The sequence below is a fragment of the Excalfactoria chinensis genome, chromosome 8 (assembly GCF_039878825.1).
Source record: "Excalfactoria chinensis isolate bCotChi1 chromosome 8, bCotChi1.hap2, whole genome shotgun sequence".
NCBI classification, from domain to species: Eukaryota; Metazoa; Chordata; class Aves; order Galliformes; family Phasianidae; genus Excalfactoria; species Excalfactoria chinensis.
This window is the reverse complement of record NC_092832.1, coordinates 3,949,201-3,972,910: the sequence shown is the minus strand read 5'-3', so window position 1 is coordinate 3,972,910 and position 23,710 is coordinate 3,949,201. Positions and strand designations below refer to the sequence as shown.

Here is a 23,710-nt window from a genome sequence, read left to right as displayed (position 1 = left end):
TAACAAGTTAACTCTTTGTACAGACCCATGCTGCCATTTTATATTTATATGTGTTTAAATCAAAAGATCGACAGAGTGAGTTACGTTCAGAGGGCTGGGAAAGGCATCTTCTGGATATGGCAGGATGTATTTACACTGTAACACTAAAACAGTTAATAAAAATGACAAGATGATGCTCGCATACACTTCGCCCTACCAAAGGCTCGCTCTGGGTTATCTCCTTCCTAAAACAGGTTCTAAAACTTCAATCAACTTGCACGCTATTGGAAAATGAGATGCTCTCCAGACTTGGAAGAATGCATTTGGATACTAAACAGCTCTGGCGATGGTTTCAGCCCCATCAAAACAGCATCGAACAAATATTTCTTTCAGATTCCTCTTCTAGCTTCTCTAATTTATTTATTTATTTAACCTATTAAGTCTAATGAAGCAAGCTCCTGCCAAAAAAGGGGCTCCTATTTCTCTGAGCACTTGCTACCTATACCTATGAGGGAATTCTGTAATAGCAAGCATCTTTCTATCGACTTCCCACAGGTAGCCAGAGGTGCAGAGGTATCAGATGTTTGCTCCATGCTCTGCGAGTGCCTGCTGGCTCTGAAACAGGCCCTCTCACACTTTGGACACATGGGTATATGTCTCAAAGAGGATGTCACTCTACACCTTTCAGATCTGGCTCCAAATGTTTACATGGAGAGAACAACAATATTTCAGCCACCGTTCTCATTTATTCTTTAAACTATTTCTTTGGCTGAAAACATGCACATTCGTTGCTTGGACTCAAAAGGAGGAACCAGCTTCTGAACCTTGTAAAGTATGAAAACATCTCATCAATGGAAATGAAGCAAAGATCACATGATGTTACTGTGCACTGATTACAAACGTGTGATCTCAAAAATAGGATTTTATTAATGAAAGGCTTCTGGCCATGTTGGGAATGACTGCCCTGGGCACTCACTTCTGCAACCTGTGGCTGACAGAAGGGCAAATGGAGCTCAGTAACAGCCCTGCTGCAGTGACTGCGTGGCATATGACAGTTTCAGTTCATTGAATTCACAATGCGGAATTCCAGCTCTGATGGTGAACACCTTCCCTCTCATCTGAAAATTAATTCACACGAATTCCTGATTAATAATAAAAGGCCCTGCCATCAGCATTCAGAGCCCCAGCCGGGGCTGTCATGGCTCAGAGGGCAGAAATCTGCTTAGAGCTACAGGAGAACCCAACTGAATTTGTGGCGTCTCAGTCTATGAATGTGTAAGCACTTCATCTGTTCACCAAAACACAATGTGCTGGAAAGCAGCGGGCAAAAGTAGCTGTATGTACTATTGACCAAGAGCAGGGCTAGGTGGCAGTATGCAAGCACTGAAACCAGAGCAATAAAGCTGCTACATCTCCCGAATGAGGAACTGTCCACTTCACATGTCTTTTTTTACCAAGAAAATCACCAGGCCATTCGCATGCATTTGTCTTTTCCTTCAGGTTTCTCTATTATTTCCCTGTGGGGGAAATGGTGTTTTGATTCCGAAACGACACCCCTAGAAAGGGGGGTATTCAGCAGATCATTCTGCAAGTTGCAGCTCTTGTTGAGAATAACAGGAAGTTTCTGACATGCTCCAAAATCACATCCACACTGCAAGGAATCCAGGGGAAAGCTGCTCGTTTCAAACAGATTACACTCATCTCCACAATCAAGTGTTGGTCCAAATCCTGCAGTACTTTATAACAAGTCTAACCAGAGAATTCTGGGAAGGTTCAATACTGAGTTAACAAGCTGAACAATTAAAAGACTGATTTTCTGTATCTTTTTTACTCATACCTCCTCATCTGCGACATTCACGTCCACGTTTTTCGATTGAATGGCTTTGGTTACGTAGTCAATGTTGTTTTCTCTGCAGTAATCAAAAATGTTCTTGTCCTCTTCTCTATTCAGGAAACAAAAGCAGAAGAAATAACACATTACTGCGCCGCACAAAGGCCACATGCATTCTTATGCTCTAACTTTGCTACAAACATTTCAATAGCACCACCAGAGTGGAACAGGCTCCTGGGATGATGCATGCAGAACAATATGTTTTTCCCCCATGTAAGACTCTGAAATTCCTGCTTCCTAGAAACAAAGGTTGTTTTTAACAACACTATGCCAGGGCAGAAGTCTTACTCCTGTCAGCTCTCACAAGAAGCTTATAAAGTTGCCCAACACGAAACCTGCTCAGTCCTGGTATATATCACTGCAGTCTGCCAGAGGATAAAGGGCTAAAGCTCTGCTTCTCCCTGCTATGCAAACAAACTTGTAACTGCCCCCACTTTGACTCAGAGCAAAGGCCTTTTCAATGCCATACATCTTAGTGGGCACTAATGGAGGTTTGGAGAAAAGAGCAGAAGAAACAGGACGAGTGCAAAGCATCCATCCCTTGGTTAGATCCTCACCTTCTGAGACTCAATGGCTTAAGGATTTCTGTAGCCGTATCCAGATGAAGATATTTCTCACATTTTTCCAGACCCTTTTTCAAAAACTTTTCTACTTTTTAACCCATTCGTACTCTTAACCTTGTTAAAGGAAAGCTCTATAGCTCCACATTCTGGGCATGAAGGGGTGAAAAGTGAACAGATACTTTCTTTTAGTGATTTTAAAACAGATGCCCGATGTTATTGGGTACTCTTTGGTAATCTGTGTGTATTCACTTTGTCTTGGTTGTTAATATACAGATGGTAGCAAAGATGGTAACAAACATACAGTAGTAATAAGCAAAGGGAAACTCACCAGTGGTGGTGCCTTGGCTGAAGAAGCTGGGGCAGTCCTCACTGGAGAGCAACCTCCAAGAGATGCTGCCTCAGTGGGAGTCAGCCCTTAAATGAGGTCTCAGAGGAGGTGGAGACCAGCTCCACCCCTTCCGGGAGCACAGCTACATCACTCTCACCTGTGCTCCCACAGCTGACCCCACACTTGCCTCAGCTGATTAATCAGAGGTTCAGGCTGTGATTACCAACCTCCCATACACACTTGTATCACACCACCTCCAGACCTCTCACATGGCCACACAAATCACCTTCTCTCCAGATGCTCCTTTCAAACTGGGAGCATGTGTTGGTCCCTTGTATGCCCTACCTGCTGCTCTAAACCAAGGCTGTGGTCAAGAAGCTTTGCTGTAACACTGTAACACCATCACTGTAAAAAGGAGTGCAACAAGGTTGACTTGTGGGATGGTGCATAAATATAAACAACCAAAGCTTGAGGCATTACAATAACGTCTTTAGGTACAAGTATACTGATACAGCTGTGTTCTGACTGAGAAGTAAAGAAAACAGGTCATTGCTTTGCTAGAAGTAAGCAAAAAGCAAAAAGTTTCCCCTCCCCTTCCTAGTTTCCAAATGAAAACTACAGCTGCACTGAACTCATCAGTATTGCCATAGGATTTGGCATCTTCCACAATAGTTGATAATACAAAGTTAACCTCTGCTGTAACGTGCCCAGTTCACAGTCACCTGTGGGCTTAAGACAATCTGGATGTTGAGCAGAACTCAGACCTGGCAGGCTCTAAGGAAGTTCCTTACAAAAGCAGGAACCTGCTGCAGCAGGTCAGACCCACTAGAGAGGCCATTCTGTTCTGGGCTGTTCTGCACATCCCTGGAGGCATTCAAGGCCAGGCTGGATGTGGCTCTGGGCAGTTGGTGACCCTGCACGTAGAAGGAGGTTGAAACAAGATGATCATTGTGGTCCTTTTCGACCCAGGCTGTTCTATGATCTCCCCAACTCTCTGCATGCAAGCAGTCCTCTGGCACATCTGAGCTGCACCTTTCCAGGTGAGAGCTGCAGGCCATAAGAGATCACATAATTCATTTGCAGGCTCAAGGATGCTACAGAAGCCTTCCAGTTCCTAAATGCAATTACTTTGAATTCTGGAGGAAAAAAAGGGATCTCATGGTGGGATTGGAAAAGGCAAAAGCTTATGCTGCTCAGGATGGAGCTTGACAGCTTCGTGATGGAGGTTATGAGGCATGCCTGCCCCCTCTAACAAGGGCTAATTTGACAAGCAGAGACATCCCTCTAGCCCTGCCTTGCCAGTCTAACCTCTCACGCATGCTCTTGGCTATTGAAAGCCCTGCTGGACCCTACATGGCACAGCTGAAGGTACCAGCAGGAAGGCAAACAGCAGCAGTGGAGCAGCTGCTTGCTCCCTGTGCTCCATGGGAACATCCCTGCAAGAGCACAGCGGGAGGGTCCGTTCCTAACACTGATGGAGCAGCAGTGGGCCAACATTCCCCCACAGCCACCAGGCAAGCTCCCAGTCTTCTCTTGAGCATACTGGTATTGTCTGTAGGGGAGAGAAATGGACACAGCTATCTGGATGGGATTCAGCTTTACTGGACTAACCGTGTCTGTGAATAGTCTATGTATTCCCCTTCCAAAAAACCACTTTTCTGTCTCCACAATGGAATTACTCCAGAATAGCAATCTCCCTATATGAAGGTAGAATGCTTTGGAAAATTTCACCTTTCTACAATGCATTTATTTGTCAAGGTTTAAACCTCCTGGCTCCTGCTTTTGAATTAAAATAAGAATTGTTAGCACATATTCTCTCCTATTTTACAGAAATCAACAAAGAGAAGAGAGCTTTTTTACATGCAGATTTGAAGGAAATCCATACAGTCCTAATGAAGATATTTTACTGCAAACAAAACGACGTCTGTACTTCAGACATTCAAAACAATTTGTTCTTGCCAAGTGCCAAACCAGAAAGGTAACTGGAGGAAAAAGCCACACAAAAATTCTGTCATCTGGGTTCTTTTTTTTTCTTCTTTTAGAGACAGAAGAGAAATAAGAAACGCAGCACAAAAGCACGTGAGGATTTTTCACTTGTTTCACACATGTTTATGCGTACGTACAAAACAACCCCTCCATCATTTACAAGGAAGCAAAGTGGATGCATGGTTTGTAGACCAGTGGGCATGTGCACTCTACCTATGAAGCTGGTAAAACTCAGCAGAAAGGCCTAAAAGACAAAATAACCTAAAAAAACAGGCAGAAGCACATCAGAAATACAACAATATGTCACGTCCTAATGTTGCTTGACACATATTACAGGGGAAAAGATTCTAGCATTTCTAGTGATTTTAAAAAGAAGCATCTATTTATAAAAAATACAGCCTTCAGGACACCTTGAGATGGGAAAGACCAGGAAACTCAAACCACTGGGAAAGTGTGCAGTTACTTCCAATGGCAGCTAAAAAAAGGACTGAAGTGAGTTTGTTTCTGTGTCAGACTATATGACATACAAGCCTTGTCTCTTCTCATAGAGTCCTCCTCAAATCCATGACTGCCTGATATCTGCAAGGAACAGGTTCCCACCTATTACTTGCAGATGGCTGGAAGGGCTTCTCCGCTCCTCCCTTCCCAACACATTCTACCTCTCAAACTGCCTTTTGCTCTCCCCATTCTAGTAGGAGATGCTAGCCCCCATTCAAAATCATAGAATCCTTAGATTCTTGTCTAGATTCTTGGGGAAGGGACCTTTAACGGTCACCTATCAAATCAAACCGAACCACACCTATCATCTGAAGGTAAAGCATGGGCAACTCCTTCCACCCTTAAAGATAATGCAGGAGAGTTTACACCAAACCACCTCCTCTTCCCAAGCCTGGGAGGCTTCCAAAGCCTTCTCTGTAAGACATTTGAAAAACAGGGGGGTCAAGCCAATGGCTTTAGCTCATAGGGAAGATCTACTGTTGCTTAATCAGGCTTCACTTCCTCCCTACCTGGGGTACAGTAAATCCACCTAATCCAAATTCCCCAACTGGTACCACCCCCCGGGTTGGCCCCGCTCCCTTCCACCCTCACAGATTACCTTTGGTCTGAGGCCTTGAGGGGTCCAGTGCTGCATTGTGCTTCCTCTGCCCCTTTCCACACCCGTGTCCCAAAAGATGCTCAGTGAGGGCTGCCTGGCCCTGGTGCTGCACACAGGTGGCATGGCCATGCGATGGGAGCCCACCAGAGCGGCAGCGTGCAGGGAGCTGAGAGGCACTCGCAGCACTCAGTGTTTGTGTCAAGGCCCTCGGCCCCCATGGGACCCATTTTCACATAATCTATAATTATCTCTTAGCTTTAATCGCCTCGTCACTTCTGAGGCTCTCTTGGGCGCAGGAAGAGGAAAAGCTCATTAACTGAACCTTTTCTCCTCTCTCCAGCCACCCATAGCTTTTAATTGCTTGGTGTTGTTATTATCTATCAGTGCAACTGGGATCATTTTCATAAGAAAGGGTGGTGGGAGGGGGGAGGCAGGAGTGGGTCCCTGAGGTATGCACTGCAGACAAACCTTTGCTTTCTCAATTATTTATGCCAGCTGAGGTTTTACAAGCTGAATAAATCCATAACTCAAGTTTATTTGGAACCGGCAGGCTGTCCCGGGGGGAGTGTTGCCCACTTGCCTGTACACTTGTGTGCGGTCCTTGGGGGGCTGTGGGGACGCAGTGAGACATGTGTCAGCCGGTGCCACACGCCGCGCCACGCACGGCACTTTGGCAGATTAGCAGCGTCACGATGGGGGGGAGAGGGAGGTAACAGCCGTGAAAAGCCCCATTGGGAGCTGCCAGGGAAGGAGGCCTGAGTGAGGCCGGCCCTTTGCCCAGCACAGTCCTAAGGTCACCACCCTGGGGAAGCCATAAGTAGAGGGCAAACCTGATGGGTGTTGTGGAAGCACCATGGACAGGGCATCCATTTCTACCTAACGCCGGCAATACTCTTGTTTCCATTGCTGGCATTCCCTGGAAGGAAGGAACCAAACCAGGGCCACACGCTGGGCTCTCCCCAAAAGGCTGCGAAGCGAAGCAGCACCTTCACCACGGATGCTGGAAGCAGCTCGTTAAAATTCAGCAGCCTTTGTGCCTGACCACACGCAGCGACCTCTGGTATTTTCTGCCAAAACAGTTCATTTGTCTCACAGAACAACTAATCAATTCCAGAGCCCATCCATCACGGGGGCTCGCGCGAGCCGGCCGGCAGCAGGGCCAGATGGCGGCTGCGTTAGCGGGATTAATACAATTCTGATAGATTACACGGCAGCGGGCTGGCTTCCAAACGCCAGGGGGACGGGGAGAGGGGTGCTGGGGGTGCTGGCTGCCACCTGAGTGCCCAATGGCCCCCTCTTCCTAACCAGCAGCGAGCCCATGCGGTGTGCTCTGCTCCAGAGTGCTGCAGGAAAGCATGATGGTTTGTCAGAGAAGAGCTCCTTTCACCCCTTGGGATGGCAGAGTGTATCACATAGCTCAGGTGGGACCTTAGAGACACCCAACGGGTTTCAGCTCCATCCCAGCGCACACAGTCCGCATGCAGGCAGCTCCTCTGCTGTGACTGGAAATGGAAGCAGATGTCTGGCAGCAGCATTTGCTATCTGACAAGTTTGCTGGAAACATTTGTAAACTGCCTTCTTTCTTTCTTTATTTTTTTCTCCTTAAAAAATGTTTAAAAAGAGCTTTGAAGTTGAATTTCCAGTTGTGCAGCGCTCCTGGGTACCTCCCTCAGTCCGTGTCTTAGATTTATATCGGTGACACATCAGACAGCCTCATCCCACTGTTTATTTCCCAGCTTTGTGAAACTGTAATTATAGTTATTTGCTCATGGAAGAGCTCAGCCACTGCTGCTTTCATTCTGGCATTAAAACCAGACGTGAAGCTTTATGCAGCAGAAAAAAAGCAAACCCAACACTATACCCACCACTGCTGAGCAGCCTGAAGCCACAGATCATTTCCAAACCCTCCTTCAAGGGGAATCTCCGAGTTCCACCACCAGCACCCATTATTTTTATCTAATGCCCAAAGTGAGATAAGTGATTTACAGAGAAACACAAAGGCAGAGCACTATGCTAATACATTTTGCAACTGTTCCCCATTAGTCACTGGGGGTACTTCAGCTCCTTATTGCCAGGCTTTATTAATGACTCCTAATTGATGACCAGTGCCCAGCACCCCAAAGTAAATAACTGCTATGCCTCATTAGCTCAAGAGACCTTCTCCTGATTTGAGGATTGATCTATGAACACGCAAATTGCACTGATTTAACTGAATCTCTCTCTAAATTGATTTAATTAGATCAGTATAACCTGTTTCAATGGATGCTCTCGAATTTATTTGGAACCCTTGCAATGTAGTTACATGAGCCAGACTGACCATTTTCCTATCTTGTTCTCAAAGTGGAAACATTCGAGATAATTCGCGATAAGGCAAATCCAGCCCTGGCACCATCCCAGCTCTCCCAACCCTGAATCCACCTGACTTCAGGGTATGGTATGGCAATTCCCCCTTGCCCAGCATTTACAGATTTGCACCCTAAAAGCCAAGCACTTTGTTCCACAAAAGGAATGTAAGCATTCTTTGTGTGTATTTTAGAAACTCACTTTGAAAGCAGTGGCAGTACAGCTTTAGTAACTGACTGCTGACAGTGAACTCACGATTTACACTACTCTTAAAACAAGATCTCTCATCTCCCTATTAACCTACTGCCAGCTGCTGCTATGTAATCATTTGTTCAACTGTTCAGATGCTTCTGGTAAGCATAAATTAAGAGAATCTGCTTAGGTGAGCCTTCAAAACTCTGCACTTGCATTCCTGCCTACCTGCTGGTGCCCGGTGAGGCTGTGAAGATGCTGGGCTCCAGATAAATTGGACAGCCTTTCTCTGCCCTTGCATCAGCTGAATCCTAAAGGGCATATGGGAGCCTGCATTTGGCACTGTGCTGCTTGCTACGGAATTCATTGCTTTCAGCAGTCTGTCAGATCCCAGGTCTGAGGAGGACGCGAGTTTTAGTTTTTAGTAGACAAAACAAGATTTTGGCTCATTCTGGGCTTCCTAACTATGGTTTTATGATTGGAAAATATTTATCCCATCGACAGCTCAGGGAAACGGAGACTAGAGTGGACTGAGTAGTAGTTCAGTTTTGTCAAGCTTGTTGCAAAGCATCAGTAAGGTCCACCACCGACAACGCAGTCCACCAGCTGGTCTGCAGAGTTTCTTTCCTCAGATCTCAGGCTACGAAGCAGCGCCCACACACAGAACCTGCAGCATCGCACTTACTGCTAACTACCAACATGCAAACATTTGCTGGCTCGAGGTGTTAAGTTTTCTCATTCTGCTCCTCTCACCCCCCCCATCCTTCTAGAACATGCCATAACCCTCCACCAATAGACCTTAATTACTTCTTCTTGAACACCACATTCCTTCTTATTTCTATGAGGGAATCCCTAGGAGCAACATATAGAAAATGAACATTTGAATTTTCCTTCTTCTCCACAGTAATATTTCACAGGGATTTTGTGTTTGTTTGTTTTTAAGGCAGCATACTGCTTACAAATGCCATCAAACATTACAGAATCTTATGTTCTTGTAAGTAACCACTCACAGCTCAATTCAAGTCTCCTTCTCATTTGAGTACTATCAAGCCAAACCACTTCCATGTTCTAGTTAAACTTGGATACCAAATTAAATGTCTACAGCCATCCTCAGGCTCAGCTACTTGCAAACTTCGTACCAGCGCAGATTTGCAATTTAGGCTAGTTTGCAATTATACTCGCTCACATTTATCCCCCTACTCTACTAAAAGAGAATAAGCAGTAGACAAAAGCCATAGTATACAGGAAACTGCACTGAGAAAGGTGAGGCTGTGCTTTTGGATGAGGCAATGCTGATGCTTGCTCACTTCCTAACTCACAGTTGAAGACTCTGATGCCTACTAGCCAAACAGTGCTAATGGACTACATGAAAACTCCTGCAAACAAAGTCAAGAGATTACAGCTATACTATGCCAGCTCACGACTATCTGGGTGCTGCCACACATAAAACACACAGTATGTTCTGCATGGTAAGTTTAGAAAAATTATTCGGAGCTGTGATCATCTTCAAGTTTCTCATGGAAACAGAAAGAAAAAGATGAAGATTTAGACCAGTAACCCAGCTGGGGCAATGTCTGTTTTTCTGGATACTGTGCTTTATTTCACATTTAGGAGGTGCACAGGCAATACCTGGGATAGCAAAGACTCTGAAGGGACTGTAGGAATAAACATCTCATTCAGCACTCAATGCAAGGCAGCACTAATATGCTCAACTCCTGAATGAGCAGCTCAAACAGGATTCAAACCACAAGGTCAAGTTATGACATTAAGGATGTTGGCTGAGACCTACGCTGACAGAGCAGGGAAGAAAAAGGAGCTTGCGGCTAGCAGAGGGGCTATTCCTCAAGCAGTATGTTAAAGCAAGGTCACACCTGCCTGTCTGGTCAAGGTCCAGGTGTGTGTTAAGATGTGATGGCTCTCCAAGCCTGGCTGCTCCTGGCCAACAGCTCCATCTTGCTCCTTGGATGCAATGCCAAGGGATGTGCCCATTCAGCAGCTGAGCGCAGTGCTGCTGCTGTGTTTGCCTGCTCCAATTCCTACCTGATCTCTTTGCAGAGCTTCATGTGTGAAAACCAGTCAAAGAAATGCTGCGTTAAGAGTTCAAACACTGGGAAAATTCACAGCAAGCTTGAGAGGGTGTGTACAGAAATCAGTGTTTGCCTTTTAATTTCCTGAGACTAAAACGATGCAAGACAGACAGCAAAACAAATGCGATCGCAAACACATCAATGGGTGACTGCAACATGACAGCAAACACTGCTCAAACATTCAGCCCTCTCATTTAGCCTGCTCATTTGAGCTAAAAATGATGCTGCATTCTCAAAGATTGTTCAGGTAACCCTTCACGTATGGGAGTGAACACTCCTCCTGCGATTAGTAGTGTGGAACAATAAAAAACAAGCAAAAACAGCCACTTGTCCTTATTCAGTAGCTAATGTCACCGAGTACTTGCACTTTGACAGTCTTTAAATAGCAGCCATTCCAGCTCAGTAAATGCATTTCTGCTATGCAAGCTGCAGAAGCTAGAAAAAATTAATTTGATATAAGGTGCAAACTCTCCCTGAAGGCAAACACTGTCCAATATTAAAACCTTCACTGAACAGACCTTAATGAACATATTGGTAAAGAAATAACTATTTGAGAAAGGTGGTGTCTGAATAGCTTTCTATTAAAAAAGCCAATATTACCTTTTTTTAGCCATATAACTGAAAAATGGGAAGCCTTGCCCTTCCCCCCACATCTCGCACCAGGGAAAGGTTAGTACCTGGCAGTGATACAGAGAGTTATTGATTTAAATGATTATGGACCTGAAAAGTTCTTTCCTGTCATTTATTATCCTGTTGTAGTTGCCACCACACTTGTGCGATATTAGAGAAAAAAGCTTGACGAGATGACATGAGAAAAATACTGTTTTCAACTGAAGTGCAGCACAGATAATCACCTGATTGTTTCTTCTTGATACAACGAGCTGACAACCGGGCCTCCAAATGCAGTTTTGCTTTCTTTCCCCCTCTTCTCTGTCGTCTGAAAGAAAAAGAAAGGTTGGTCCAGCATCCTGGCTCCCAATTCACCTCCCAGACCTTTCCCACACCCAGAGGTGAGCTCAGCCCTCCAGAAGCCCTATCGGTGACCCTTCCCATCTGGAGGAAGAGGTAGATGGATGCTGCTGTGCACACAGCCATGGGCTCACCCCAGAGGTGTGCTTGGTGGCCCAGCCATCCCGCTCACAGGGTCCCAAAGCATTGCCACGGCCCCCAAGGACCCAAAGCCGAGCCTCTGTGAGGCAGCATAATGTTACGTTACTAGATTGCAAAGCTTGCCTTTGGAAATCTATTTAATATAGATTTAAAATTAAATTTTATAATGGGTAGCATTTCCAAATGATTTACTCCCAGGAACTCTAGGATTCTGAATGATTCCCACCATAATAGAAATGAACAATTAGAGAGATGATTGATCGATACGCAGCCGCAGGCCTACCTTCTCAAAAAGCATCCCGCACTTCGGGCTCTGCAATTGACTTTAACTCCATGCCAGATTTGCTGAACAGAGTAAGAGCCTGTGTCTGAAAGCCTGACCCTCTTGTGCTGGCCAACAGGAGCCCTGCTTGCTCTAGGGAATCCAGTACCCCATTCTCCAGGGGAGCACTCATAACTGGTTTGCAATTCACAGCAATGCTGCCTTACAAAATAGCCCATTCATTGCAACGTGCTCTTGGCAATGGCCAGTTCTGCTTCCCGTGACAAGAGATCATCATACCCAAGATGAATAAAATCAGAGAAGTAAGGGAAAGCTGGCCCAACTCTGGCCCCCTCTCAGTAGATGCAATACACTGCTGACTACGCCAAAAAATGGTGCTGCCTCATCACAATTCTACATAGGAAGATGTTGATTTTTTTAAAGTAAATGCTTTAAGTTGCCTTCCTTCCAGGCTCCCTAAGCTGCTTTTGTTTTAAACAATTTCTTTCCCCCCATAGTACATTTATATTCTGCCCAGCTTGAACCAGATTCACCTTTCAGCCCTCCTGTACTCGCCCAAAGCCATAATATTTGGGCTTGCAGATAGCACTGCTTTAGAAGAAAAGATGGAAAGGAAATTGGCTATGAAAGCCACTCCGTGGCAAGTTGGCTTTCTCTAATTTAGAGCAAAAGGTGACACAAAGTTGTTCTTTCCTGAAGGGAAAGGGCTTCGGAGTCTTCACAGTGCAGTGCCCCTCTTAAAAAATTATTTAGCAGAGAACCTTACTGTCCATCAATTATTTCCACACCACTTAGAAAGAGAATTAATTTCAGATCAGCTGCTACCGCATGCGAGAGCTATTCCTACAGTAGGAAGAGCTATTCCTATGACGTGATGCTATACTCACACTTAGATGCTGGGGGCCAATGGACTCCCAACCAGAGCCAGAAACTGCACGAACATTAAATCTATGTTCTTTCCTCTCTTCCCACCACAGTTTTGGGTGGTTGCTTTTTTTTCCAAAGCCAGAAACAACGCTTGAGAAAATAAATTTCCTCTTTTTAGAGGCTGAAATCGTAAAACGGGTTTTTTGGATTAAGTTCGCCCTCTTTGCACAACCCGCTGCATTTCCACCGAAGATTAATCATACTGATGGAGCACAGCTAAGGCCATTGGGAAACTTAATGGTAGAGGCTTTCCCAAAAATGCTCGGATGACAACTTCTCTGGTTCTTAATCCATATACAGCTTGCTTTGTCCAAGCAGCTTTTACTTCCTTCATATGGAAATAGGGAACCCAATATCCAACCTATGAATGTGGAACCAAGCTTATTTCATCACAGTCCGTAGAATGAATTTATGAAAAATGTACAGCCAAAGCCTCTCAGGATTCAGCATGTGCCTGTGCTCTGCAAAGCCATTTAAAGCAGCACCGTGCTCCAACATCCATCACTGTGGCTGGGCTTCCCATGGGGAATGTGCCCAGCCTTGCAACAGCACTCCTTCCCAGGAGTGATGGGAGCTCAGCCTTGATGCAGGTACAACTGGTTTCCTTCCATCCAGCCTTGCCAACCTGCCCATACCCTGAGCTCAGCTGCCTGCTGCCAACATCCATACCCTGTGAAACCCGAGGGTGATGGAGCAAAGAAACCAGGCAAGAGGTGGGATGGGAGTTGCTGCTCATTCCAAGCCACAGTGCAACACAAAGAGGAACCGTTTGGTGGTTTCAGTGCTGCTCACACCAGCTGAAGGGATCCGTAATGGGCTGATGATGCCATTCTTACATCTCCTGACATCTCTACAGTGAAAAAGGGCTCTTGGGGCTGAAGAGACAAAGCAAACGTCACACCCAGACAGATGACAACCAGTGAGTTACCTTGCAAACCATGGCGAAATGAAACCCTGACACTGCACATTCTCTCTCCTCCTTTAAAAAGGCACTAATAATTAACTATACAGCTCTCAATTAAGCCAGCTCCATCTCTCTCATTGCTGGCATGCTGTCCAAAGCGCTGCAGATACACATGTAACTAATGATAGTTAAGGAATAACACGATCCCAGGCTCCCATAATTTGCTCCCTTGATTTGACATAGATGCCAGCAGTACTATCTGCAGTCAGGACCACGTAAGAGATGCTGGAGAAAAGGCGATATTACAACGTGCCACGTGTGTGAAGGGGTTACTCTCCAACTGCCAGCTAAAGAACCGTGGGCAGGTAGAGGAATTGGTAGCAGCAGAGCAACAAATCTTCTTGCAGGACTGCACACAAGTGCCAAAGCACAAACAGTGTCATGTAAGAGATCCAAGGGAGGAGGATGTAAAGAAAGGCAGAAATGCCTTAAGTGGCACTGGAATTTCCTAATTCATCCCTAATTCTTGTCCACTGACTTTTTGCTGCATATGTACACATACAGCTGATCTCAAAGTCACTATTACTCCCGACAGCCAACTTAGGTAGGTGGATCTGGTTGACCATAGCTAGCATAAATCACAGGCAAATGCGCGCTTCTGTATGCAGCAGCCGTACTCATTAAGAGGCATTTCCAACTCCCCTGACTCCAGATGCATTTTGGAGCAAGGCAGGGAGCTCCAGCAAGGAACCATCGTTCTCAAGTGTCAAGCAGAGCTGGAGGAATAAAGCCATGCTCCGCCTGGAGAGGACAGCAGAGCAGCCCCAGCCCTACCTCCCAGCACTGTATTTGTCAATAAAAGCTTGGCTCGAGTCAAGGTACAATTGCATCTGGACTGGCTGTCACGGACAATGCTGCTCCAGCCAGTCTCAAAGCCTGACAACCTCTTTCAGAGCAGGATGGAAATACAGGGACTAACATTTGCTAACATCATTAATTCATTTTTTTTTCCCCCCGCTCCCCCATCCTCCTTTATCCACGATGTCAAGGCGTATACCTTCGAATTGTTGTCAGCCATCAAACAGACACCGTGTCCCGGTTCAGAGGTTAACATACAATGACAGACACATTAAAAAACCCTGTCCGATGCCTCACTGACAATTTCAGCTCCATCTCCTCCTCAGTGCGACAGTAGCTCAAAGTCACTTACAAGCTTTAACCACATTAAAGTCTAATTGCGATTGAAAAATAAAGGGGAAAGATAGTTTTATCATACTAAGCATTATGGAAGCAAAAAACAATTAGGGAGACAAACATTTTCTTTGCAGAGGTTTTGAGTCCGCCTTCTATTTTGGTCTTAAGAGTCTCCCATGATTACAACATGATCCATTTCTCCTCTTGCAGCAGGAAGCAAATGATCCAAGAGAGGTAGTCTGCTGTCAAGTGGCTGGTCTGGGGTTCTGGCTGTATCCCTGAAGTTAGGACAGGGCTTTACTGCTTTCCACCTTGTAGCCCAAGCTCTGTCTCAACATACCATAAGCAGGATGCCACAGATTTAAGATGCCACTTTCACGGCCCTTCTGATGCCCCACTGCCATGTGCCGGAGCTCCCTGCAGAGAGGGAAGTGAGGTTGGGAGCTGCGTCTGCATTTGACCTCATGGTACACAGCTGTCCTATACGTAGGGCAAAGAACTGAGTGTGACAAAAGGAAAGCCACGCACAAGTCCAACAAAGACACCATAAAGCAGCAAGAACAGCAAAACTTTCAGGTGAAGATTGTTGTTATTATTAGAAAGTTGTAATCCAAGCAGAACAGGTAGATTCTGTGCACGGATTAGGACACCAGTCCCAATAGAGGACATTACAGATTGACTCAGAGTAAAAGGAGACCTCTGTTTGATGAGTTCTGCACACACAGGCACACAGCACACATAGCAGAACAGCTGTATGACAAAGCCATGCAGCTGGATCACATTGCACAGCCCTCAGCCCTTGCTGTAAAGGCACACATCTCTCCTGCACTTCCTTCCATACTGTGAACCTTCAAGCAGATTTGCATATATGTAAGACAAAGAAAGCTATTCATGAAAAAATATATTTGGCCTCCAATTAGCACTGGCTAATTCCTTAAAACGCTCAAGACAAGTTCATCATCATCACAGAGCTTGGAAATGGAAGAGCGAGATGCCTTCAGTGCAAGCTATGGCCAGGCTCGAGCATCCCAGGCACTGCTGAGCACAGAAGCAGCTCTCTGAGGTTATGTTCAGGTGTCTGTGATGCTGCCTGCTCTTTCTGAGCCAACGCACTGGAGTCAGAGGGGCAGCAGTACCTGGCTTAAGAGAGGGAGGTGAGAAATACTCCCTGCAGCAGTGAATACCCAGACAGGAGGCTTCAATCAGCACAAGTGCTGCCCTGAGCATGGAGGAGCTGCAGCATGGGATGCCTGCAGAGCTCTGCTTGGTGATAGCAGGAGAAACCTGTCCTGAGCCACACCTCCTCATGCTGCATCCTGGAGGAGGCTCAGCACCTGCAGCTCAGCTGCCGTGAGGGACAGCAATGTCCCCTAACCCTTCAGTTCCTGTGAAGTTTGCTGTAAATCCTTGAAGCGTGCTGATTGAGTTGTAATTAAGCTGCATTGTCTCAGGTGACAAATCTGACAGGAGACTCTCCGAAGATAACCCCAGAGGCAGAGCTCACAGAGTGCTCTGGCAGCTGCCACATCCCCTTAACCCTCTGGATTAACATTTCTGGGCACTATTTGAGGAGAGAAGGTTACTGGGGAGGCAACAAGAACAGGTGAACTCTCCTAAAGTTTCAGCCACTTTCCCCCTCCTCTCCCCATGCCATGGCCTGGCTGTCCCCCTGGGAGGGGAACTTGGGCAGACACTAATTGTATTTGACAGCAGCAATTACACGCAAGGCTGGAGATTAGAAGCTCGTTAATTGTGTGTGCCGTAATTGCCGCTGCCTTTCCCTTGGCTGGCCGAGGCCAAAGCCAGCAGAGCAGAGGCAGGAGGGTTGCTGCACCCAAATGCAGGTGGTCCAGAGCTGGGAGAAGAGGTCTGCTCTCCCCAATGGCTCCTGACCCCGCACAATGAGGGCTGGGTGACCAACGAGGCATGAAATGAGGACAAGCCGGGCGCTCTCCCGATGGTGTTTTCCACCTGTACCCATCTGCACGGTGCAGCTGAACGGCACGCTACCCAAACTGGAGGGAAGGTACATATTAACCCTTTGGGGCAATGCTGCTACAGGAAAAGGCCAATGACCCCCTGTAAGATTAGGTGCTGTATTAAATACCTCAGTAGCACTCATGAAAACCCTCCCTTTTCCACTAAAACCCACAAGCTCAGCATTTCTTCCTGCCTTACAGACTACCAGCTAGAGGCAAACACAATCAATCCCTCCAGGGGCAGTGCCAGGCAGCCCTGCTGGGCAGCCCCCTTCAGGACAGGCTCTGTGCCCTCAGCTCCAGCAGGACTTGTGCACCCCATAACCAGGGCTGCCCTGTTCCCCTCCCACTGCCCTATGACTCAGCCTTCAGGAGATCACTGAGGATCTAGCTACACAATCTGAGCAAGCCATCCCATGCAAAAAGCAGCAGTACATCCCCCAGGCTGGCGTGTGGCTGGGTTTGTTCTCCTGATAGATCTGAGATAGTTATCGCAGCTTTTCCTCCTCTGAACATAATCTCCGAGACGAGAATGAAACATCTTCCTAGCTAAAAGCTAAAAACAAACATGCTGCTATTAATGCCTATGTGCTGCACAGCTATACAGAGCTGCAGTCTAAAAGAAGGCTTCGGAGAGCACTCCGTTAACACATAATGAGTTAATTAAAAACTGCAGCATAACACAGTTGGAAATTAGTTGTAGGGGCAGTCAGGGGAGGGGAAGTAAATGTGAAATGCCTAACAGAACTGTGAGCAAGCTTTATGGTTGCTGGTAGCTCTGATTTCATGACTCAGCGTATATAATTTACCACGCACATGAGATGAAATATCACGCTCAGCCAACAAACGTAATGCAGCAGCTCTCACAATGGTTTTTGATGCATGGAGCTCTTCCTTTGTTTTCAATGGGAAAACAGAGAGGTAGGGGCTTTATTCACCCCGTGCCCAAAGTGCCCACAGCAGCAGCATCCTCTATGCTATAGCCCTGTGGCTGCCTTCTGCAACCAGCCTTCCCCAGCCATGTGAAGGTACACATCCCTGCTCTCTGTCTGAATATCACCAGGTGGAAGCCTACAACCCCCCTAGAAATCGCAGAAAGTCATACAAGCATCTCACCTCATTCTGTTACTTCATGGCCATCACTGAACATCTACAGTTGGAACTTTGCTTTATATTTGCTTTATGTTTTGCAGTTTCCCGTGCTGTACCTGGCTGGGCTGCAATGTTTAAACCCACCAGTAAGCCAGGAGTCATGATGTCGGGATGCTGCACACATTGCTATGCTATAGCAGTGCTCAGCATCAGCACGGCAGAGCCATAGCCCTGATTATTTTTCTGAATGCATTTCAGAACAGTACGGGATATATATATATATATATTTTATGAATTATAACAAGATGATGGAAATGAATTCATTCGCATATTCAAAAGGACAAATACTCCATCTTTGCTTAAATGTTTAACCAAAAGCGCTGCACTAGGGGCTCAAAATGATAAACCCTCCAATTTCCTGCTTGCAATCCCAGAAGACAGCTACTACAACATCCCTGAGCGGCTGTGAGAGGATATGTGATGCTGCACACAATGAACTAACGCTACAGAGCAGTGGGGCACTGCTGGATTTGGGCTGGAAAAAGAAAAGCATTCTTACAAGCAGAAGTTAGCAGAGCTAGTAAAACTGTGTCGTTGCTATGCAGTAGGTTCCAGCAAGCTTACATGGAGGGAGAGAGAAGAGGTTATCCTGTAAAGTGAAGAGGTTTAGGAATAAAACAACCCAGAGAACCTCTGCACAGAATTCCAGTGTAGGTTTTAATATATAATTTTGCATTGTTGCTTTGCTTTCTAAACTTCAACCTTACTAAAATGCCGGCTTGCAGCTTGGCACTGCTGTACTTCAATCAATTGCTCGAATGAGGATTGCAATGTCATAAATTAAAGGTGCTAAGAACATAAATTTCCAGGGAGATGTAAAATCAAAGAGAACAATCCAAGCGACTCCCAGGGGGTGGGAGCACAACACAAGCTCCAGCTGTTGGGCTGCACATACCACGTTAGTGCCCTCCCTCCTCCAGACAAGCTGGGGGGGTACAGGTTTACCTTCACCTCTTGAGCTGGAGCATCCGTGCTCAGTATTCCATGCTGCTTTTAAAAGCTGTGCTGCCAGTGAGGGGAGCAGCTTCTTGACCTCAGCTCTCCCCAGCCCACTGCACAGCCTGGTGATGGCCTGCAGGGTGAGCAGGAGCCTGCAGAGCTGGCGCTCATCACGTCAGAACTCGGCTTTCCACCCAAGGTCTGGGCTGCCTTTTCCCAGTGACATCCAGGAGACCTCGAACCCCAGCTCCAGTGGCTCCAAGAAGAGATTGAGCAGACCTGCATGAGTGGTGGGAGGTGTTTGCAGGACAGCACACTGGTGTGCCTATAAACTCAACCAGGTGATCTTACTGCTTGTGGGAGGCTGATCACCACCATCAGCAGGACCACAGCAACCCCTGCCAGCATTCATAACAAACCCTAAAGAACCCTCAATGGAGAGGAGTAGGGATGCTGGCCGTGCTGCACTCCACGCTGCCAGCCATAAGGAGCACAGCCACAGTGCTACGTAGCCCCCACTTCACACGATGCTGTTCAATGACTTCCATGCTACAAAAGAAATACATTCACTATTTTCACGGTTTCTGACCTCTCAGTAGGACGAGCCATAAATTGAGGCATTAACCCAAACGGCACAGCAGGTGTCTGAATGCTGGTGGCAGGCACAGCCCCACACAGGTCCTCTACTCCACGCTCTTCCCATCCCCCTTGTAATCCTGCCCACACGCCCTGCCTCTTTTCCTCAGCCACAAACAGTGGCTGCTTGGGCAGATTATCAAAGGAGACATCTGTTTGGCTGACAGACAAAACAGGAAAACACGATGGGTGCACCCATTTTGTTTTCAGACCACTGTTTTTTTTCCTAATGCATTTCTCAGTTTCCCAAAGAAATCGTCAGCCTGCAGTAGCAGCCAGCAAACCTGCAGATTCTGACCTGAAACTGCATTGCGTGATTTACCACTTGCTCTTGTCATTCTTAGAAGCTGACCACACGTCGAACCTATAAACTGCAGAAGAGCAAAGCTTCTCAGCCTGGGCAGAAGAGGACAAATTCGAGCGTTGAGCTCAAGCCTTACAAAAACTGAGGTCTGGCTTTCAAAATGCCTGTTGACATATTTTGATGCAGAGTTCATCCCAAGCCACTGCACAAATGCTAAGTTGCCCTGCAGGTGCTACTTAAACACAAGAGGGTCATCAATTTCAATCGGTGGTTAAAAGAGCTCAGTAACACTCAGTGCAACCCACAGAACACGCACACACAGCTCTGCTCCGAGTGCAGAGATTGTTCTGCCTTCACTGCATCCTTCTATCACAAATGCCCATTTTCACGTTTCAGTTTCCCTTAACTTGCCTGTTACAATTAAAATGTGATAGGAGTACGCTTAACAGGAACAGCAAGGGGGAGGGCAGGAGCCCCCTGTGCTGGGCAGCTGCCGACCCGATCAGAGGTTGCCCTCTGCAGTGCTTTGTGCAGAAACAGCCATTGAACAAACCCATCTGCTTCCCAGCTTACCACACTGCCCTGACCCTGCTGCAAAGGTGACTCTGCTATTTTGTTCACTCTCAAGTTTGCTTGCCTTTTGATGAAGCTATTTCATACCCAGGATGCTCCCAGTGCTCGCTCACCGTTCCACCATCCCACTCCCACCCAAAGCACAGTGAAATCAGTCCTCCCTACCCAGACAGAGCACAGGACAGCAGCTGAAATACAACCTTCTTCTGTGTAAATGTCTGCACTGGAATTTCAAACCTCTGAGAGCTTGGAAAAGACATTTGGCAATTGTTTATTTTCTTTGAATCCACAGTCTCTCCCTGCTCTGCCTCAGAGATGTGCCTCAGATTCCAAAGATGCAGCTCTGCTCGTTACACAGTGCAAACCTTACCATGGGCATTATTGGTGCAGTCACATTGCTAGCCAAGCACAAGTTAAAATACCCTTTTTTTTCCCCCCAGTACACACATAGAAAGTCATTAAGTGCTCCAACACACTTTTGCAGTTAAAGCCAACAAAGCCTGTTTCAGGAGAAGGGGGCTCTGCTGAAGTCAGTACTGAATACACTGCTGGGATTGGAACTGGTTAGTGCGCAACATAAGAAATAGCAAAAGGAAATATTTAGAATCAAAAGATGCCAAAAGTGCAATCAGTAAATGAAAGGCTAAAACTGATGAGTGGATTTGGATGCTTTCTCTGTTATTTATTTGTATCGTTTAAGCCGTGCCATGCGATCCCCTTGTTAAAGGAATGCTCAGTAACCACTCAGCGCAGTGTGTGGTGTGACTCTCCACCACACCAGCTTGGAAAACCCAGGGGTTTACTTGTTTACATCGAATGGGATCTGTGTGACATCAGTTACATGCCAGAGAACAGGACTATGGTGTTTGTGGAAATGGACATATTGCCACCAAGAATATCTGTCTCGTAACTGACGAGCACTAAAAGTGCCCAAGGAAAGATGGCGACAAACGTGAGAACAAAGTGTACAGAGATGCAAGAGTTTGTGGATTTCCCCAAATGACCAAACCCAGTGCTGACAGCAAGGTAATGCTGCAAGGGCAGGTCCTGCAGAGCCAGAGCAACAGCGGGGTCATGGTGTGTGTGGGCAGTGCTGCAGCCAGGGAGAGCTGAGGGATGTCGCTGCCAAACACACACACACATCAGCAAAAGCCACTGAAAGCAATGTGTCACTTGCTGCCAGGAAAGCAGGAAGACAACAGGTGAAAGTCTGAGAAGCAGAGCAGGCAGGACACGGCTACCTCTCTGAAGGACCCCAAGCAGTCGGATGTGTTGACGGCATGAAACGTTTCTATTTAGGAACAGAAAACACAAAAGAACTGCTTCATAAATTATTCTGTTTTGGAGGAAGAGCGAACAGACTTGAAGGACAGGTGATGTCTCTGAAATATGTAAATGGAGCTGAGCTGGTCCAAGCAATTACCTTTTCACTGCCTGGAACTTGAGACTAAAAGGAATGACTCACAAGAAAGAACAAGAAACAAAAGATGTGCTAAAAGGTAAAAGATGACGAAGGTAGATGGCATCGAGAGGAGAATCCAGACGAGCATGGAAGTGTTGAGTCCTGGCCTCTGAACAGCTGCTCCTGGGAGAAAGAGCAAAACAACCAACAACACTGCATGCCAGAAGACCATGCCAACATGGGAAAGCTGGATGCAAAAGCATCCAGAAAGGCAACTGTGATGACTTCTAGACTTGTGAATTCCAGAGAAATACAGCAGCTCTGTGAAAGTAAAGAGCACGGATCTCACCTACCTGCCATTTTAAAGCTTTCCTAGCAAAGAGAATTGCTGATAATAAAGCACTCTGGTGATTTATTGCTCTTAAAGAAAACTCCAGGCGTGAATGTGTCAGACAGCCTGATAGGGGAAAGGATGAAGACAAAACTGAGTTGGAGACAGCCATGGAGATGAGCCAGCAGCTGTGGAACTGATGTGAAAAGCAGCATTTGGGCCTCACAGAGCAAGATATAGCTGTGACTGCCACATCTCCACGTGCAGTCATCCCCTAATCACCTGCAGGTTCTCCATGCTCTGGGTAGGAGGGGAAGGAGAAAGTCAGATTTCGGCTGTTGGTGGTATTTTCAGTGCTCTGCACACAAATTCGGGATGCTCTCGTTGCATCAGCATGCATCCACTTCATCTTCTTCCATCAAAACCAAAGAAAGATGGACTAAATTATAGCAATTACAGTCTGATGCTGAAACCGTACTAATACAGAACCTGCAAGGTCAATGGGAAAGAATGAATCAAGGAAAGGATCAAGAAAAGCAAACAGAGACGTGGATCTATCGAGGCTGCATAAGAAATACTGTGTACATTTAGTGCCACTCTTTTCATTAAGAAAAATACTGACAGCCTGAAGGCTGCAGAACAGCAATAAATCTCTTGGGGGAGGGCTGAGGGTGGAGGGGGGAATAAGAAAAGTTTCCTAGTTTTAAATGTTGTGTACTCAGTGCTAAAAAAATGAAGACATTATTATATACCCTTTGGGAATATAGGAAATGGAAGAGACAGAGGACTGAAAATAACACAAGAAAATCTGTGAACTGTATAATGAAATATGCAGCACCCCCGTGCTCTGATTACTACTTATGATCATGTAGTGGAAATGCTAAGTCACAGCTTGAAGCAGTGATGGAGCACCTGGTAGAAAGCAGGGCCAACCCAAGGGAGCTCAGGTGCATGCAATGTGCCTGAGTGACCGGAAGGGATGGAGCCAGGACCCACCCCTTCCCAGCCCTCATTTAAGGGTTGGCAGTGGAAGTGATGGTATCTCTTGCTGGAGTTCCATGCATACCTGAAGCCTTTTGAAGGTAAGCAGCTCTCATCCTTCATTTTTGTGTCTTCTGTGTTTGGGCTTATTCACATTTGCAGTAGCCAAGGACTTTGCCACCCTACTGTTCTTGTGGTACTTTCCACCCTGTTAGAGCGTTACAGTTCCATAGTAATTTGGAAGCTGAACTTTCCACACTTGTACCAAGCAGTGGGAACATTTTTATTTATAATCTACTGAGCACAAGAAGAACTCAAAAGAGCCCAACAGGTGAGCATATAAAGGAGACAATGACAGCAATGAAAAACCTCGTGGTGTTCTCACAGATCTTTCCTACAAATCCAATTTGAAATTGGAAGAGCGGAATAGCTGTTATCCTACCAGCATCCCCTAATGCGGACAACTCCATCATTTGGAAGAACAGAGCTCCCTCTCGTGGCTCCTGAATGTGGATGTGGCAGGATGAAAT

The 23,710-nt window shown here is 46.3% G+C and overlaps 1 protein-coding gene across 1 annotated transcript in view; it reads right to left on the bottom strand.

Moving 5' to 3' along the window:
- Positions 1–23,710, bottom strand: part of ACBD6 (acyl-CoA binding domain containing 6) — a 64,949-nt gene that overhangs the window by 34,973 nt on the left and 6,266 nt on the right. Inside the window, exons 4-5 of the mRNA XM_072343161.1 lie at positions 11,320–11,402; positions 1,817–1,922 (exon numbers count right to left, since the gene is read on the bottom strand). Coding sequence (XP_072199262.1) covers positions 1,817–1,922; positions 11,320–11,402 — 189 coding nt within the window. The remainder of the gene's footprint in view (positions 1–1,816; positions 1,923–11,319; positions 11,403–23,710) is intronic.